Source organism: Colletotrichum chrysophilum (genome assembly GCF_026319265.1).
Source record: "Colletotrichum chrysophilum strain AFK26 chromosome Unknown scaffold_355, whole genome shotgun sequence".
Taxonomy (NCBI): domain Eukaryota; kingdom Fungi; phylum Ascomycota; class Sordariomycetes; order Glomerellales; family Glomerellaceae; genus Colletotrichum; species Colletotrichum chrysophilum.
In genome coordinates, this window is record NW_026517642.1 from 1 (window position 1) to 11472 (window position 11472).

An 11472-nucleotide genomic window follows, 5' to 3' on the forward strand; every position below is an offset into this window, starting at 1 on the left:
CGCAGTACGCCGCCTAACCCGGCCTGCTTCACCGCTGTTAGGTGCCTACCCTTGTAAAGTCCTTTCTTCCTTCTTCAGCTTAGAATAGTCAATCGACGGCACCTCTACGCTGAACAAGCCTAGGGGCCAGCCCCTTACACAAAGCCTCTCTACTAACTCGCATATAGAGACATTGAGGGTATCTTTCATGCAAGATGTGAAGTGGAATGATCAAGCCTTCGAGGACTTGGTCATTGACCCAAACACTAAAGATCTTGTGAAAGCTGTTGTGACAAATACGTTGAGAGAAGAGGAGAACCTTGACTTGATAGAAGGCAAGGGCAACGGACTTTGCATTCTGCTTCACGGGTAATAACTATAGTTAAGTCCCATGCTTCAAAAGAATAGTTACTGATTCAATTATATATCAGGGGACCTGGCAGTGGAAAGAAATTGACAGCCTAAAGGTTTGAACCATGTTTGCGCTCTGTTCTGCTCCCGAGGCTGATGTTAAGTAGTGTCGCTGAGGTTGCAAGAAGGCCGCGCTATAGGGTAACTTGCGGCGACATCGGCACGAGAGCTGATGAAGTAGAAAAGGTTCAATAATTCTTGGACACAGAAAGTATTAATTCACTGATTTAACGAATAGTATCTAGAAAAAGTGTCCTTTTTCGGAAAGGCATGGAATTGCGGTGAGCCGGAACCATTGGGCGTTTCACTCTCATCACCAGCTGTAGCCTGACTGTTTCAGTTGTTCTCCTTGACGAAGCCGACGTTTTCCTAGAGCAGCGCTCAATTTCAAGTATTGAGAGAAATGCTTTAGTATCAGGTGTGCGCTGCTTTTCCTGAAAGCATCTTAAAATACCCCTGTACTAAACAGTCAATCCAGCGTTTCTAAGGTTTTTGGAATACTACGAAGGTAATTCACTCACTCCAAATTCTATTGAACTTCATAGCTAAGCGTGAATAGGGATAATAATTTTGACAACGAATCGCGTTGGGACTTTCGACGAGGCCTTCAAATCCAGGCTACAACTTACATTGAGGTACAAGAACCTTGACAGGAACCAGCGACTGAAGGTATGGGAAAACTTCCTCCGACGCCTGGAATCAGTGGACACACGGATCAGAGAGTCCACGACTTCTAAGGAGCGTGGCATCAACGTTTCGCAAATCTCGGAACACCTTGACGAACTTGCCGAAGAAAGCCTCAATGGCAGGGAAATTCGAAACGCAATTTCGACAGCTCGGCAATTAGCTTCCTATAAAGATTGCCCGATGGAGTATGTGCATCTCAGGACGGTTATAGACGAGACAAAGAGGTTCGATGAGTATTTGCGGACACTTCATAAAGGACTTTCTATGGACGAAATACAGCATGACCAAGGAGAAAGATGAAGGCGGCTTCTCCCACTGGCTGCATCAAGAAGTGCAATTCATGTTCCGGAATTCATTTGCAATTTTTAGTCGCGAGATATTTGTTATTTTCCTTGCATACTAGACATACCTCAGAGCGACATGTTCCACTGAACACACACACACACACACACACATCTATATTTACGCCATTTCTGGCATTCGATGAACTGCGGTGCCATGCACTTTAGCAGGCATTGTCTTCCAGTAGACGTCGTGATTCATATTTGAAACTGTGTACCTCCTTACGCGTGATGATTACTGTTCTTATCCTCCACGTCTGACCATCCGTCCTGCGTTGAAACCTGGATGGCTGTCGTCTTCGTGATTCCCGATGGCTCCTGAACTAGGATGTTCTCCGTGCTATCATCCGGCTTCGTCGTGCGCGTAGCACTGATCGAAGCATGCCTATCGACCCCAGCACTAAGGGGCTGCATGCCGCTCCGCCCCGTCCTCCAAGTCTGCAGCGCGTATTTCGAGTTCTTGGTACGTGATGCGCCGGCAGTGCTGCTCCGGCTCTTCTCGGCGAAGTACTTGACTAGCGGAGCTAGTGTCGGTACGCAGGCGATGATAATGCCGATGTCGTTCTCGATGACGGACCACTCGATGCTCTTCGCGGAGTCGAGGTAGTTGACCAAGTTCTTGATGGTCTGGATTCGGATCGCTTGGATGATGGTGACGAAGACGCCGAGGATGAAGAGCGCGAGGAGTACCACCTTCTTTCGCTGCTGGATCTGGGATCTGAGGATAACTGGGAAGGGGAGGAACATGCTGTTGTCGAAAAGGTCAGCAATATGACAACGTCAGGGGCTAGGGTGAAGAACGGCCGTACATGATAACGTCGAAGACGATAGTCAGGGAAGAGAACGTCAAGTAGAAGGTGATTGCGTCGACACAATGTCCAACCTCAGGAGGAATTGAAGGGTCATATTGTTTCTCGACCTATAATAAACGGGTCAGTAGGTTGCTAGAAGAATATGGCGGCATTTGTTGAATCCTCACAGGCGTGCATAAGAAGATGAAAACGCAAATGAAAGCAATATGACCCATCGTGACAGCTACGGCAACGATGATAGTGGCAATGCGGTATGCTCCTTGCGGGAAGAAACGAAGGTAAGAGAACAGCAAGCTCATCTTGAACCCCCAAATGCCAAGCACGTAGCTAGAAGCTTATCGTCAGTTCTGCCGATCTCCCGTTGTGTTTAATGAGCCGTGAAGGGTTCAGCTTACAAAGGACCCCCAATGAATTGTAACTGTTACAAATCAGCGACATCTTCCAAATCAGGGCACGCAGCTACTGACCCTTCCAAAATGCAGGATATTCTCTGTTGGCATGTCCTCAATGACGTGGATACCAAGACCCCATTTTGTCTCTGTTTCTGTTAGCTTCAGGGGTCAGACGGCATCGCCGACGGTGACGTACGAATTACACTGCAGACGGTGTAGCCGCATGCTCCAAGCTGTGATCAAAAGGTCAGCTTCACGTGGCAACGAGATAGAGTTCGATGTGAGCATACCCAAGATACGATGATAACCCAGTCATCTGGTTCGCCTGCGCGTCAGTCGACCGTGCTCCCCTGGTCCCGCAGATCGCGGTTTGAGTAAACTCACCTTTGCCAACCGCTTTGACCACAGTTGTCCTGACATACCACCGCAAGCAGACGAGGATGAGCGCAATTGACGTGAAGGTGGTCGTCACTGCCGTGATTCGTGGGCCATCGGTCGGCGTGTCGTCTGGAGCGCCGTACGTCCAGCCCATGGCGTTGGAGGGAGTTGGATGGGCGCTCGGAGGGCTGGAAAGGATTCGAGAAGACCTTCCAACGCTTCTTCAATCCGAAAGGGGGGCCAGGACAGCCACACTGTTAAGTAAGATGCGCAGAGCTTTCTCTCCCCCACGTCTCACACGCACACCATTATCTGTTGCGGAGGTGTGGCAGACCCTTGCTTCCGCATGCTTCGATGCGGCACTGCAAATGCGAGGCGTCGAAATTGCCCTGGGTATGGCTGCTAATATTAAGTTGTGGCCGGTGAAGAACGCCCCACAAGAGGTCTTTAAAGATTCGCCCTGCTTGGCGCGCGTACAGCCCATACACTATCGTTGCAGATCAGAAGCACCGGCGGAATGGTAAGTGTGTGCACTCTGGACGGATATTCGTACATTAGGCTCAAGTCAGGCATTGTGGGTGCGAACTAGTTGAGAGCTCCAGTTCGCACGAGCACATGAACAACACATCTGCCAGGGGTTCCCACGACCTGGATCCCTAACTTGGTAACTTGGTACCGATGTGTTTGAAGTGCTCACGGTGCGTGATCCACGCATAGGGCTCGCATTTAGAAGTTCAAGGAAGGACACACGCCATCAAGAAACACCAACCAAGAGCGAGGTGTTGATGGTACCCAATGAACAGCCAAAGACAAGAGGTTTTCTGTCTCTCACGGACTCACGGGCAACTTGGGTCCGTGTTGACTGTTGCCGAGAATGAAATCACCGTCAAGCGAATTCTAGACCTCTCGGATCCGAGGCATCGGGCCATCATTTGGCGCAGGACCTTGCGGATGCATTTGCATCGGTATGCCATCTCTATCTGCGACTTCTCCCTCCATCTTCATCTCTCTCTTCATCTGCGAAATATTCTTACGGGCAGGAAAAATACTGTCATTTATCAAAACTTCGACGGCGACATTCCGCCATAAAATCCCTCCCACAATACGCCGTCCAGTCGTACGCAAGCCGGGCGCAAGTAAGATGAGGAGCCAGGATTCTGGGAGATACGGCAGAGAAGTCCATATCTTCAGGGCTTTCTAGCCTGTAGAACAACTCGAAGCCCTCGTTTATCATAATTAAGGTTCACGGTTACTGGTCCGGCCCGCAGGGCACATGAGTCAAGGCCCTGGGTCGGTCAGCAGCCCAACCGGAGAAGACCGGACCACCACGGAGGAACAGCCTCTCTCGAACGGTTCCAACCCCGGGAAGCGGGTCCCCCGCGCCGCTCCCTTGCAGATGCTACCCCCGCGGCAGGGTTCCCACCGCCAAGATTGAATAGTTCGCTGATTTGCAGCTGCTGTTGGTTCAAGGGGTTTCGAACAAGAGCCTAGGGCTGTGCTTGCCTTTATGCTAAAGAGGACAAAGCCCGTTTTCGATGCCGTTGGATTCTTCAGCTGGTACCAACCAAAAGTTCCCTTGCATATGCAGGAACCCCGACTGCCGGCCGGACGACTCGGAGGCGGTATTTTGTCCTCCGCTTACGGAGATCATGCCCTGAATTGTGCAGACATGCGCGGAAACCGCCTGGCATTGCTTACCTAGGCCGGAACCACAGCCAGGCTCACCAGCATCCCGCTTGTCTCACCGAATAATCGCCACTTTTCCCTTCGTCTAGCGGGTGTACGGGACCCGGATCCAATTACGCAGACGAATTGAGGGGAAAGCCGCGAGATTCGACAGACCACCAGGCAGCGTCGCAGACTGGATATTAGAAACCCTCACACCCTCCCACGGTTCCCGCGCGTGACGCCCCCTTTCTGATCCCCCTTCTCCTCGTGCCCTCAACTTTTTCTGCCTTCCTGCAGCGGGTTAGCGAAAGAAGCACGTTCCAGCTTCCGTCCCCTTCACACCTCTCTTCATCGCCAAGCCAGAGAGATTCAAGATGCGCTCCTCGATTCTTAATCTAGCTTCCCTGGCGCTGGCCAGCGGAAGCGTTGCCGCGGCCTCGCCCGTGGGCAGCAACTCCACGACGCCCTCGTGCAAGTATCTCCCCGGCGACGAGGGATGGCCGTCCCCGTGTGAGTGGGCGAAGCTGAACGCGACCGTCAGCGGGCGTCTCGTGGCTACGGTCCCATTGGGAACTCCATGCCACGGCGCGAACTACAATGCGACTGAGTGCGCACGGCTGCAGGATGAGTGGCTTTACTCCGAGGTTCAGTAAGTATTTTCCCGTCTTTTTTCTGCTCTGCAATTGAGTTCTTTTTTTTTTCTGCCCTCACCGCGGTTTCTGCACGTCCGGCCGAGTTTTGCTCATCTGGGAGGTGATCAACTGCACGACGAGATGAACAGCTGCTGACCATGACTCGCGTGTGCGCACAGCATGGAGTCCTCTTCTTCCGTGATGGCACCCCTGTTCGCGAACGCGAGCTGCGATCCCTTCCTGCCGCAAAATGCTTCGTGCACTCTGGGCAACTATGTCAGCTACGCCGTCAATGCTTCCGGGCCTGCGGACATCCAGGCGGCGTTGAAGTTTGCCGATGAGAAGAATGTGCGTTTCGTCATCCGCAACACCGGCCACGACTACAATGGCCGCTCCACCGGCGCCGGTGGTCTTGCCGTCTGGACCCACTACATGAAGGGCACCGAGATCGTCGACTGGGAGGATGAGCAGTACGTCGGGAAGGCTCTCAAGGCCGGCGCCGGTATTCAAGGTTTCGAGGCCATTGCTGCAGCTAATGAGGCTGGCTTGGTTGTTGTGACCGGAGAATGTCCTACTGTTGGTCTCGCTGGAGGATATATCCAGGCTGGTGGACACAGTGCCCTTGCAAGTAAGTGTCAAGTTTGTGACCAATATCAGTAATCCTGTCGCTAATTGTCACAGCCATCTATGGTTTGGCTGCCGACAATACTCTGTCTTTCGACGTCGTCACTCCCACCGGAGAGCTCGTCACGGCATCTCGAACTGAGAACCAAGACCTTTACTGGGCTCTTAGCGGAGGTGGCGGCGGCAACTACGGCGTCGTGACCTCTATCACTGTCAAGGCTCATCCCGATGCCCCCGTCGCCGGCGCCAAGTTTGCCGTGACTGTCGACACCAACAATACGGCACTGCTGTACTCCGTCATTGATGTCTTCCACGCCGCCCTCCCTGCTATCGTCGACCAGGGTGTCATGATCATCTACTTCTTCGGCCCCGGCTTCCTGCAGTCTCCCGCTATGACTGCCTACAATAAGACCCAGGCCGAGGTTGAGACAATTCTCAAGCCTCTCACCGATGCTCTCGCGCTCCTGGGTGCCGACCTCGAACCCACTTACACTGCTTTCGACAACTACCGCGACCACTACAACAACTACTGGGGCCCTCTTCCCTCTGGTAATATCCAAGTTGGAACCCAGCTCTTCGGCGGCCGTCTACTCCCCCGTTCCAAGCTTCCCGAGTTCGGCCCTACTGCCCAGGCTCTCGTCGAGCTCGGTGTCACCTATATTGGTGTCGGACTGAACGTCTCTCACTTTGGCGGTGACAACGCCGTCCTGCCTCAATGGCGCGACTCCATCGTCCAGGTCTCTCTGACCCTGCCCTGGAGCTTCGAGGTCCCCTACTCCGAGATGGTCGCCGAGCAAACCCGCATGACCGAGGTCGTCCAGCCTGTCATCGAGGCCGCCACTCCCGGCGCCGGTGCGTACATCAACGAGGCCGACTTCCAGCAGAAGGACTGGCAGAACACATTTTACGGTGTCAACTACCCTAAGCTTCTTGAGATCAAGCAGAAGTACGATCCCAAGGGACTGTTGTACAACGTTGCTGCTGTTGGCAGCGATGCCTGGTCCGTTGCCAACGACGGACGCATGTGCCGTAGCTGACTAGCCGACCCGGCGGCATCCCCTCAAGTTGCTCAAACGTCCTTGGAACTGTAATAAAAGGACCGTACATACTTTACTTCTTGTATAAATATTAGTGTAATCCAATAGCCTACAGGTGCCGACACTAGTACTCATGCTGTGTCTGAGGTCTGACGTTTTAGCGCCAACCTATGACCTAGGTTCAATAATATCACTGAGGCAATCATATCGCAATCTTGCAGATTTACTTTTGCCCCTATGCTCCTTCCGCCGTTTTGCTTAATGACGTTTTCATCGTGTACGTGCCTGTCGTCCTCGCTATGTTTGTGTTCGAGTTTCAATTTCGGCGTACATAAGTTGACTATTGCGTTTTTGGATATCGCATGTCTGTCATCAATCAAGGCGTTCTCCATAGGCGAAGCGTCTATCCGCACCAACCCTATCTCCCAGTCTTTTGTCCAACATAAGCATAGCTGCGACCTTAGGCATCATAGTCGCAGCTCTTGTAGCATTAGAAAGTTCAGGCGTAGCCATTGTTGTAATTGCTGCAGTGGACATGGTTGCTGTTGCGGGGGTGACAGTAGATGTGGTGTGGGTGGGAGGTCTTGCTTTGGCAAGTTGTCTTCGTAAACCTAGAATCGCGTTGTGATCACTGCCGTCTTCTGATGTACGCATACTGCGTAATCTTGACTGCAACTGTGCTGTTGCTGATCTCAAACTCTCATATTCAAAAGGGGCGCAAGTAGCAACGAAACGTTTTATATAATCCTAAAAAGAAGCCATCATTAAAACCAAGCACTGACAAACTGCATCGTACCAACTTCAGCCGTGAGTGCCGTGAGTAGATGAACAAATCGTGAAGAACTCCCGTGTATGACCCGTGATAACTGCAACAAGAAACCAAACAGCATCATCATAAGGGGTGGCCAAAATGCGTATCAAATCAAAGCCCATTAACTCCATATCCATGTATGTGTGAAAATCGTCTCTCAAACCCGGCCGCGGTTTTCATCTCCTCTCTGCGAGTTGTTCGTGAGCTGCCGGGCCAGCCCGTTGTCGACCTCCACATGGTCGATATGAATATGCTTCCTCGGGACCCAGAGAACCTGCAAGACTCCAATCAAAGCAATACCAGAGCAACTCCACCAGGCCGCTGCAGAGCCTGCGAAACTGTAAATAACACCAACAAGAGGCGGAGAAACCGTTCGGGCGAGGCAAGCGCCGGACATGGCCAAGCCGTTGACCTTGCCGAGCGCCTGAGGCGAGGGCGTCGCGTCCTTGAGCAGGATCAGCGTGACCGGGCCGACGATGATACCGTAGAAACTCTGCAGCACCAGAGAAAAGTAGATTCCGGCCTGGGTGACGACGTCGGGGAACGCCGACAAGAACGGCATCAGGATGTAAGCCGTTGGGTAGAGCGCAACCATCCAGATGAAGGAGCCCCAAACGCCGACCTTCTCGACGAAAATCGGGAAAATGACACCCTGAATGAGAAGTCCCAGAAAACCATTGACTGCCAGGTATGTTCCAACGTCATGCACGTCATAACCCAGGCCACCTCTCAGATCAAGCTGGCCGTGAGGCGCCGCGGGTTCATCGAGGATATAGGTGGGGAGAAGCGAGCCAGCCGCCATTTGGTGATACGAGAAAATGACCAGTGTAATCGTGAGCATGATAACGGTGAAGTTGAAAGTCTTGACTTTGGGCTTGTTGTTTGGCGGCTGCTGAGCGCGGCCGTTCTGGCGGCCATTCTGGCGCAGCAAATCGCTCCTCAATTCGTCAGAAACAACCTTGATCGAGTGCACCGTTCCAAAAGATGAACGTCTGAGATCAAAGTCGTGCTCAATCGGGAGAGGCAAACTCGACTCCACGAAACGCGGCCTCGAGTGGCTGGTGGAAATCGACCGGCGGTGGTTAAGGCTCCGTCGCGGGGCCCTTCGGAGTGGGGTTCTCTCGTCGATAAAGTCGTCATCGGCCACGGCTTCAGTGAAGTCCTCCTCCGAGTCATGTTTCGGCGGAAGAGTCTCCTCCAAGAAGAAGATTCCCTGGATAACGGCGGCTATGATGACAATGACGGAGACGAGATTCGGCAGCAAATAGGGATACTGTCCAAACAGTCCGTCCTCGGGAAAGATTTTGTAAAACTTGGCCGGTTGGGCGAGGAAGCCACCCATGGCAGAGCCAATGATGCCGCCAAGAGTCCAGACGAACGGCTGCACGGCATACGCCCTGGCTAATCAAAATTGTTAGCAAGATTACACAGGGGATCGCCGAGTAAGACAGAGCCACCGGACTTTGCCCCCGGATTTTGGCGGAAAACTCACGTTCGTGGTCGGGATTTTTCACCATCTCAGCCACCATCTGCCTAACAGTTAGGGAATGCCAAAATTCAACGGGAGGGTGAGCCAAACAGTTTGCATAACGCTCACGTTGCCTAGTTAAACCATTAGCTTTCGATGATGAAAATGAGGCGTGGAAACCAGAATGATGTCATTGAAAGAGGTCTTGGGGTTTGGGGTTTGGTTGAACGCTATGGACATTGCAGTCTTTTGCAGCGTCATGTTGTGTTGCGTTTCTTGAGAGGTTGTGAGACTCACCGTTCAATGATCCTCCGATGAATCGTGCCAAGAGTGCGACCCAGTAGGTTTTTGCGAGACCGAAAATTAAACTGGAGGTGGCCACACCCACAAGCCCGAAAAGCACCACGGGCTTCCGCCCGACACGGTCGGACAACGCGCCCCAGCCCATGGAGGTGAGAGCTTCCGCGACCGCATAGGCAGAAACCAAAAGACCAGCGTAAAAAGGTGCTTCCTTGTCTTCAACGCCCAAGTCCCTTACCATGTCGAACGTGTACGCCAGGATGGAGTTGAAGGCGATGGGCTCTGAGAATCGACATATTGCTGAGTTTGCGGTGTCAGCGCGTTGCAGGCCATAGAGACCAAGATGGAGGGGTGTGATTTACCAAGAACGAGCAGCTGTCGGGTCGGAAATGCATTGGGGTCCCTGTCTTTTCTTTGAGGCATGATTCGATGTCACGGTTCCAATTCTCCCGTCGTCTTCGCTTCTTCGCCTCTCTCTTCACACACTCTCAGGCTGAATGTTGGGAGAATTGAGAGAGATGAAAAAAATTGAGAGAGGAAGGATGAGTGAGATGGAGTGGTTTCTGATAGCGAGTGCTGCACCGCTGCGGGGTCATGGAAGGTTGGGGGAGAGGCAGGTAATAACGGCATTAACGGTCCGCCAGCCGACCCACCGGGCCATGCAGCATCCACCTCACCGCCTAGCCAGTTAGCGATCGAGCGATCTGCAGTGGCCATTGGCCACACACGTGAGTTGCCTCCCCCGGGTTCATCCTCTTGGTGGCTGTTGATGTTGGCAAGTTTGATGTCGGGAGCTGCCGTCGGGAAGGGCGAATGCTGCACCGGAAGAAGAGGCAAAGAGCTGCATTAGACTGTTGCACAGAGATAAGGTCCCGGCCTTCTTTGTTGCTGAACAAACACCGAAACAACTTTGGCTCTGTTAGCGTCATCTGTGGCCAACCGCTAACTTGACTTGCAGCTGCATGGACTCAATTTCCGAGGTTATTCCGCAGCCCTTCAAAGTCGAAGGCAGTTCTTTCAATGGGTTGTCTTCTAGTCTGTATCATGTGAAAGCCATTTTGCAATTGACATCATCCACGGATAGCTCAGGGCTAATGAGATTGAGCAAGAAACGGACTGTGGCCTATGACGTTGGCCCCAGACTAAGTGATGAGTTGGCGCTTAGCGCGTATCAAAACTCAAAATGGCTGTGGCTGGGGCCTATCTCTTGGTTTCCGGGGCCATAACTATGGCCATGAGTTTTTTGCTCCCGCCATCAGTGAACAGAACACCATAACAGCCACAAGAGCACCAGAAGAGTGTCTGGGCAAAACTCAAAAACTACGGGGGAAATCCCACCAGTTTTCACAAATGCCGATCTCGAATCTCCATCCGCAAAATGCATGGCTGACACTGCATCGGACCCCCCACACCGCTGCCAATCAGGAAGTTGCAAGCGCGAGCTCCCCTGTACTAAACCAGCCAGTCAAACCATCAGAACACCGAGTCCGTTGAAGTCTCGCATAAATCCCCGGACTAACTCAACCAACTAGTTTTAAAGAGGCTCGAAGCGACCTTGAATCCACCACGGGTCCCCGCCGCCATGCATGCAATCCTGATCACCGTCCGAATGCGCGCTGGTTTCCGCCGGCGATATCCCGCATGCAGACCCGGATTTTGTGCGGCGCCGGCCCCACCAGCCGGGACGTCTGGAAGGATTGCGGTTGCCTTGACTTTGAGTCGTGTTAGAAATCTGCTATCCTCCGGCTCGGGATTCAGGGGGAAATTGTTATGTCGTGAGCGCTCATAGCAGACAACTGTGCATTGTCATATTGGCTCTCGCATTGTCGTTTTTAACCGTCCTAACAGCCCCAGAGTAGACCGATTCACAACCCTTTTCAGCATAATCCGCGGTGCGTCATCATTTCCTGGACAGGCATACAACTGAGGCTG

At 52.6% G+C, this 11472-nt stretch overlaps 3 protein-coding genes across 3 annotated transcripts; 1 reads left to right on the forward strand and 2 right to left on the reverse strand.

The window, feature by feature from the left end:
• Positions 1-1640: 1640 nt before the first annotated feature.
• COL26b_014374 (uncharacterized protein) lies at positions 1641-3154 on the reverse strand (the record flags this gene model as incomplete). Its single annotated transcript, XM_053186946.1, has 8 exons — positions 1641-2166; positions 2228-2337; positions 2398-2557; positions 2626-2648; positions 2698-2768; positions 2819-2855; positions 2913-2947; positions 3007-3154. The coding sequence occupies 8 exons, from the start codon at positions 3152-3154 to the stop codon at positions 1641-1643; spliced, it is 1110 nt and encodes a 369-aa protein (XP_053029107.1).
• A 1888-nt stretch (positions 3155-5042) lies between these two features.
• Positions 5043-6961, forward strand: COL26b_014375 (uncharacterized protein; the record flags this gene model as incomplete). Its single annotated transcript, XM_053186947.1, has 3 exons — positions 5043-5317; positions 5480-5928; positions 5982-6961. 3 exons carry the CDS (start codon positions 5043-5045, stop codon positions 6959-6961), a joined length of 1704 nt encoding a protein of 567 aa, XP_053029108.1.
• A 968-nt stretch (positions 6962-7929) lies between these two features.
• Positions 7930-9781, reverse strand: COL26b_014376 (uncharacterized protein; the record flags this gene model as incomplete). The annotated part of the gene is made up of 2 exons (XM_053186948.1): positions 7930-9173; positions 9538-9781. The coding sequence occupies 2 exons, from the start codon at positions 9779-9781 to the stop codon at positions 7930-7932; spliced, it is 1488 nt and encodes a 495-aa protein (XP_053029109.1).
• Positions 9782-11472: the final 1691 nt, after the last annotated feature.